The sequence below is a fragment of the Mangifera indica genome, chromosome 6 (genome assembly GCF_011075055.1).
Source record: "Mangifera indica cultivar Alphonso chromosome 6, CATAS_Mindica_2.1, whole genome shotgun sequence".
In the NCBI taxonomy this organism is placed as follows: domain Eukaryota; kingdom Viridiplantae; phylum Streptophyta; class Magnoliopsida; order Sapindales; family Anacardiaceae; genus Mangifera; species Mangifera indica.
In genome coordinates, this window is record NC_058142.1 from 16179813 (window position 1) to 16187422 (window position 7610).

A 7610-nucleotide genomic window follows, 5' to 3' on the forward strand; every position below is an offset into this window, starting at 1 on the left:
AGAGCCTAAGAAAACGTTCTGAATTGCAGATGAAACTCTAGTTCTAGAACAAAAAGAGTAAAACCTTTTGATACTGAATCATGTCGAAAACAATGCTTTTAAATTTTGATCGATGGTCAAGGTTTTGATGGGTCAAACTGACCAATTAGATTAGTGATATTAATATAACATTAACATTATTTTTAGATTTTGATCCATTATTAGGGTTTTGATTGATTCAATCGATTGATTAAATTGATAACATTAATATGGTATCAACAACATAAATAAAATTATATTATATCATATATATTTATTGAATAACTTCAAACATAAATGATTTTTGTAAGAAGACCCAAATTTGGGTTGCTTCGTTCCTAATTATGTTGGTTCGATCAATCAATCTGGTTTTAAAACAATGGTTGAGATTCGAAAATAGAATTCTCTTTAACCTATAATTTTCACCATTATCGTCCATTACACTAATCATTAATGATAAACTTATATAATTAAACACTAATATCTCTTTCTCTTTCTCATTCTCTTATCTTCTTCATCGTTCCCAGCACCTTTACATATTCCATTGCTCATCATATTTTCTTTCAACCCAATTTTAAACCTCACCTTCCTTCTCTCTCTAACCAAATCACCCCCCAAACTTTCCTTTCTTACACTCAACTCTCCACCTACTTCTCCCTTCCCCTCCACCGCCCCTGAATTCTCCCATAAACTTCTCTTCTTCTCACAAACACCTCCACTCAAATCCGGCAAAGCCGGCAACCATTTAGGAATATGCAAATTCTTCTTCTTCATCATCTCCTTTTCACTACAAGGCACCAACCCTTTACTCAAAAGTTTGGTTTTTTGGACTCTTGGAACAGGTTTAGCAAACGGGGTTTCATCGCTGTACTTAACAAAACCCGCAAGCTCTTTCAAAACCCTAGAACTCAACAAGCAATTGTTGCCTTCAATTTTTGAAGCACCCACAAAGCCCTCTAACAAATTGAAGTCATGTAGGGCGTTAATGACGTCAAAAGCGTTGGATTCAGTGCGACAGGATGAATGGGAATAGGATGAAGCCAACTGGGCAAGCTCTTGAAGGTACTTTGTTGTGATCAAAGTTAGGGTTTCAAGGGCTGAGCTTTGAGCGCCCTTGAAACCGAATGATTTGCAGATCTGAGAAACTGCGACTCTCGTTATGGCGAATGAGAACTCTTCTGGTGTGGTCGTAGTTTCTTCGTTTGGTTGATTTTGCTTCTGGGGTTTCGTAGTTTTGCGGGAATTTTTCGGTTTCATGGTTGGTTGGGTATGGAGATGGTGTGATCGCTGAAAACCCTAGCCCCTCTTGGTGAGTTTAAATGGGTTTTGATTGTTAAATATGGGGGGTTTTGGGGTCTCTTTTTATTTTTTAAAAATATTGATCAATTCAGGGGACCTAATTCATCTTGAGGTTTGGGGAAAGTCTGTTTAGTCCAGTAAAATTGGAACGTGACATTGTAGTACCTCAACTTTCGATAACTACCTATCTAGCTTTATTTAAATTTTTGTACGTATGTATAAAAAAACACATTAGTATTGTTAAAGAAATTAGTCAATTTTTAGAGCAGACACATTAAAAAGATAAAAATATGCTTAATAACTTTTAATATTAACATTTTACCCCACAAATTTTATTAAATACATTATCATCCTTATTTTTTTCAAAAATAATTTTTAAAAATTAAAATAGTCATTGATGACAATTGAAATTGCACTAGATAAGGTGATTAAGTCTAAATTGTTTTGTTGATGTTGATTAACATTGCATTAGAATGACGCAATTTTGACTCAATCATACTATTTTAGTGTGATTCTAATTAGAATTGCATTGATATGATGCGATTTACGATTAAATCGTGTCATTTAGATGTGATTCTACCTTTAATTTCATATGTAATTAGTGTGATTATAAATTTGGGATTGGTTCGAATCAGGGTTAGGGTTTTATTTTTTTTCCAATAAATGATGAGAGTTTAAGTGATAAATTTATAAGTTGGTGAGAGATAACAATTTTGTTCGTACTTTAGAGATTTAAATAATATTAATCTTATAATATTTATATATTATAAACTAACGAAAATACTTTTTCACTATTAAAAGTATTGTTTGAATTCTGATAAAAGGTGTAAAAATGTCCTTTTTTAACTTAAAGGATAAATCTATCGTTTTAAAATAGTATGGGTTGGAACTAGTTGCTCTTTCATTCTTGATTGGGAAATGTTGCTGTCAAGGGCAAAACCAAAAAATAAAACTTTGGGAGGTTAAGGAATAATAGTAAAATATAGAAGGGTAAAATAAAGATTAATAAACAGTTTAAACTCAAATATTTTATTTGCAAAATTTAGTATTTCACTGTTTTGTTAACTCTCGAATTCAATTTCTTATGGGTTTGAGAATATGATAGATACACCCTTGCCCACAAGTATTTTTTTTGAGTAAAATAGAATTGATTCACACTTGATACAAATGAATGACGAAGATTTTCATTAAAAAAAGGTATCTTTTTCTTTTAATTATCTGTTTTTAATAATCAAAATCATGTTTAGACTCATATTTTCAATATTGTTTATTAAAAAATCCTTAAAATTATTTTGTAAACATTATTGATTTTAAAAAATTCAACCATAGTCAATGACCATTATCGTGTCTCTAGCCACTATAGTAAGAATAAATCTACTATCATCAATACTTGCATAATCTAACATATAGATCTAGACACAATAGTAGATTGTGCTAGCTTCGACAAGACTCACTAGGATTATAGGTTGTCCGAAGCCTTAGACGTAAGACCCGCACAATAGTAAGCCTTTGTGCCTGGTTGGCCTGTAAAAATTACTAAGCCTATAGCATGAACCTATATATATATGTATAGGGTCATGCTGAGCCCTCAAAGGGGTTTTACCAAGTTAGCCCGTTATTTTTAATAAAAAATAACTGTTTTGTTAAAGAATTTATTAAAATTTTATTTTCTAATAAAAAACATGTTTAAAAACTGAATTGTGATTAGAAAGAAAACAAACTTATTTATTCAATGTGAGATCCAATATTTGAGTTTGGTTGAAGGGAGTGGTAATTGTATTATTTTAAATATGAGACACTTTTACACTTTGCATTCTCGCAAAAGTGTTCTATATCTAAAAAAATATAATTACTCACTTCTTTGACTTATTATAAATAAAAGTTCAATATCATGCTCTAACCAAATTTAAATTTTGGTTATCTCATATACATGAGATTGATTCAAAGAACTTAACTCATTTTTTTAAATCTAAAATTTTTATATTATAATTATAATTTTATTTATTTTTAATTTTAATTTTTTTAAAATATTAGATATATAGTATTGTATTGGGTTGGGTCAGCTTGCAACACAACCCAACTAGCACATGGATTTGGCATGACCTGCTACTTGGGTTGGGCTATAAAATAAAGAGGCTCAAGCCGATCTGACCTTTTTGTTGTGTTTATGTAGACTTATCTAACAATCTATCTTTCATGAGGTTAATTAGATTATTCTTCTCTATTTGAAGATACTTCATGTTGATCAAAAAAATCTTAAACACAAAATTTTCATTGTGGGATGGTGTAGCATTAACCACAAGATTTAACCAAAACATGAATCAATTTGATGAAAAAAAAAAAAGAATGAAATAAATGTGCAATGAGAAAGAGGATGTGCTTAGTATAATTTGAATGGATAGAGAGAATGACATGTTAATATTAGATTAATGAGATTAATTATTCCTTCATTACTGTACCTTTTCTTCTTTACTTTACGAAGAGATTTTGAGTATATACATATATAATTTACTCAGTGAAGATTAGGTTTAGTTTAGCTCTATATTTATAGAATGATGTGAAATGCTTTGGTTTAATTACCTACAAGCGACACCTTTTATGTGTTTAAAAGTTTCTAGCCTAATTAGACCTAGGGCCAAAAGATGTTGTTCAAGCCCAAGCCTAAGATCAAGCCAAAAATGGTTTTGAATAGAAGTTTTGTTGAGGCTCGCTTAGTACTCAAGTCCCCTAGCACGGTTTGTGGCCTTGAAACGACCTGTTACAATAGTAGATCATGCTAAAAAAAGGTGTCTAGGTCTTGCTACAGGCTGACGCAACCCTTTTAACATGTCTACTCCAAATACATATATAAAGAAAGCACAAATGATGAATATGCCCCTCAAATGCTCACATCAGTTGACCTCACACATTACAAATGTCACTCTCTTCTATCATCTACAAAATAGACACGAGAAATATGAGTGATAAACACTTAGTAAGTAGGAATATAATGTAATTATTTTGTAATTTATATTTTGCTCTTTGACTCGGTTCACCATAACTTGTTCATAGAGAGTATTCTATATACTCTCACTTTGATAGCATGAACCATTTTATCACTTAATTGTAAATAGGGAACTACTTGGTCCCTTAAAGCTACCTTAGAATTGTTGATACTTCATGACAACCATGCAATGATCCCTTGAGATCCTAACTATGATGACTTTCTAATTTTGGAACACACAGTGAAAGCTTACTTGCTAGAATTGAATTGAATTATAATTGACTTGTTAATCAGACTAAGTCGATACAGGGATTAAACACCTTAGCCATGTGAGTATGTTTACTATGTAATCCTCTCCCTCTATCCACTATTGAACTATGTCTATAATTAGGGCTTATTGTGGCCCACTACATCCTATTGTGGATGATCAGTACCTACTATAAACCATTATGTCCTATTATGAGTTGTGTCATACTACGAGCGACATAAAGAGTATCTCACCAGTGCCCTTTCATAACGACCCTAATAACCCACTCTACTAACTATGATATGGTCATGCTATGCATGCATGCAATCTCAAGTTATCTAACTATGTGCTAATAACAACTTCCACCTTAGTTTAAAACTTTATCCTTTCATAACTTAGACTTTCGAGATAGTGTTCTATAGCTATATAGTTCTATTTAATTAGGTAACCTGACTTTTTAGGATTTATAAACTTGTCTTCTTCCTTACTATTCTTAACCTTTAATTTTCTATTATGCACAATCATACACTATTGGGTGTATGATTGTGCCTTAGCCTTGCATGCATGGTTATGACTTACAAGTGTACATGTTTATTTTATAGATGTATGAGGTACACGGTCAAACGTTCATATGTACATCTCCCTTGGTGCATAACCACCGTTCTCCTTCATGGACGTATGTGAAACTTAGAGGTAAATTGGTTATTTTGGTCTATGTACAATTGTGTATCTTGGTACATGAGCGTACACCACATCCTAACTAAAAGGTGACAATGGGCGTGTGTGTCCTTTGTATGCCCTTTTGATGATCGTCGAAGAAAATAATATAGACCATATACAAGTGTACCTTATCACATGTACAAACGTACATGTCATACGGAAACGTGATTTCCACGCATGTCATGACTGTGCACCAACTTGGTACAGTCATGCATGACGTTTTGAAAACCTATTCTACATTGTTTTTAGACTTGTATTCAATCCTATCCACCATCTATTGATTAAACATCCATCCTAACATGTTTCTAACATTTGAAAACAATAAAGTAAGGCTATAACGTAATAATTATATCACGAATCAAAATCAATAGACGAAGAACCGATTATATATTTCTAATCATTGACAATTCCATTAAAAAAGCATCCCCATATCAGAAATGCCTTAAAATCCATTGCTCATCACATATGAAAATCAAGCCATAGATGTATCTAGAGGTCGCCTGTTCTGCTACTATTAACAATCATCAACATACTCAATATTTCACAATATCACATATGATACATTATTAACATAGCCTATATACATTACGCATCATCAAAACAACCAACACCATACTAAAACATCCTACACAACACATCACAGATTATATATGTGAGCTAGAGGAAAAGATTTCCTACTTACCTGGTTTCCAAAGAGGATGAATTCGCTGTCGAGTTGCATTCTCTCTCTTAATTTTTCCCCTTTGAACATGGCAGAAAACGTTGCCTGTAGACAGAAGTCAGTCTATCAAACCTCCTCTCTCTGTTCTCTCTCTTTACAGATAAAATATGCACACTGATTTTATGGGACAAACTCCCCAAATCGTGCGGCAATGTATCACATTTAAAGACAAAATTCCATGACTGTATGCAAGGTCGTACATCTTCATGTACGACTGTGTGTTTCTTTTGAAATTTGCCTACTTGCCTCTTATCCAGTTTGCTGACGTGAAAAACCAGATACTGGTGTGCATACTCTTTATTAAATTTAGACTCTCTGTCAAACCCTAAGCTAACGAGCTCATCAATCTAATCAATAACAAGCTATAGCTCAACTTTAGAGTTGAATTTGAATTACGAACAATTTGTGGGCAACTCTACTCATTTAATGTCTCACTCAATTGCATAATAATAGGTCAATTTGTTTGTACTTTTTATTACCCATCTTTTACCCTATTTGGGGAGCAAGACTTGGAGAGCGGATAAATTGTCTAAGATTATCATATTGGCCTCAATATTAAAGGGTTATAATTGTAATTGAATAAACGCAATAGGAAATTTTTTGTTTAAAGAAATTACGTAAATAAATTTTACGTAAAACAGGAAAACAATTACAATTTAATGCACATTATTCAACTTTTTGAAAATCACTGAAGTCCAAAATTTATGTACATAAAAGAAATCTCTCGGCACTTGCTAGGAAAACAATTATAAGTGAAGTGGAAAAATTTCTGAGTGAGGAAAAAATTGATGAGTCAAGAGGAAAGTTCTACAAGTGGAGTTAAATATGTTGTTTGATCGGCTTGGTGAGGTCGTGAGTTTACGGCTCGGTTTGAGTTAGGTATTAATAAATCCCTAAAAATTTTAAATGTTTCATTTACACTCTTAAAGTTTTATCCCTTTGATTTTAATATAAGACGAATTAATAAATATATTAATTATAAGTTTAAATATAATTTTTTAAAGTTATAAGGTTTAAATATTATTTTTCAAGCTAATTTTGAGGTTATTGTTGGTTTGCTTGGTGAGCTCAAGAGTTTTTGAGTCAAATAACAATAAATCTTTAAAAGAATTAAAATTTTTCACTTCCACCTATAAAATCTTATCCTTTGAACTTTGAATATGGGGCTAACAGAATTATATATAAGTTATAACGTTTAAATATAATTTTGAAAGTTACAAGATTTAAATAAATTTTTTAAGCCAAGTTTGAGCTTGCTATTGGTTTTCTCGGTGAGCTCAAAAACTCATGACTCAGTTCGAGTAAACTATTAATAAATAAAAGTTTTAAATCCTTCACTTACACCTGAAAATCTTTACACCTTGACTTTGAACAAAGGGTAATTCATAACTGTATATGTTTGGAGATTTAATTGTAATTTTTTTTTTTGGAAATTAGGATTTTTAAATATAATTTCAAGTGGAGCTCAAGTTGGTTGTTCTTGTCTCAAGCTTAAAACAAACACTACTCAACTCGTTTATACCCCTATTTTCAATTGATCAATTCAAATATGAGTACGATAAAACTATTATTTTAATAATGACGAGTTTTCCCTAATTCATGGAGATATTTTGAGTATATAC

The 7610-nt window shown here is 31.7% G+C and overlaps 1 protein-coding gene across 1 annotated transcript; it reads right to left on the reverse strand.

Annotated features, from left to right (window-relative positions):
* Positions 1-495: 495 nt before the first annotated feature.
* LOC123219719 (transcription initiation factor TFIID subunit 8-like) lies at positions 496-1275 on the reverse strand. Its single transcript, XM_044641706.1, has one exon. It carries the CDS (start codon positions 1273-1275, stop codon positions 496-498), a length of 780 nt encoding a protein of 259 aa, XP_044497641.1.
* Positions 1276-7610: the final 6335 nt, after the last annotated feature.

Bases quoted from the DNA above. Each gene is read 5' to 3' on its own strand.
- LOC123219719 (XM_044641706.1), bottom strand. From the start codon at position 1,275: ATGAAACCGAAAAATTCCCGCAAAACTACGAAACCCCAGAAGCAAAAT.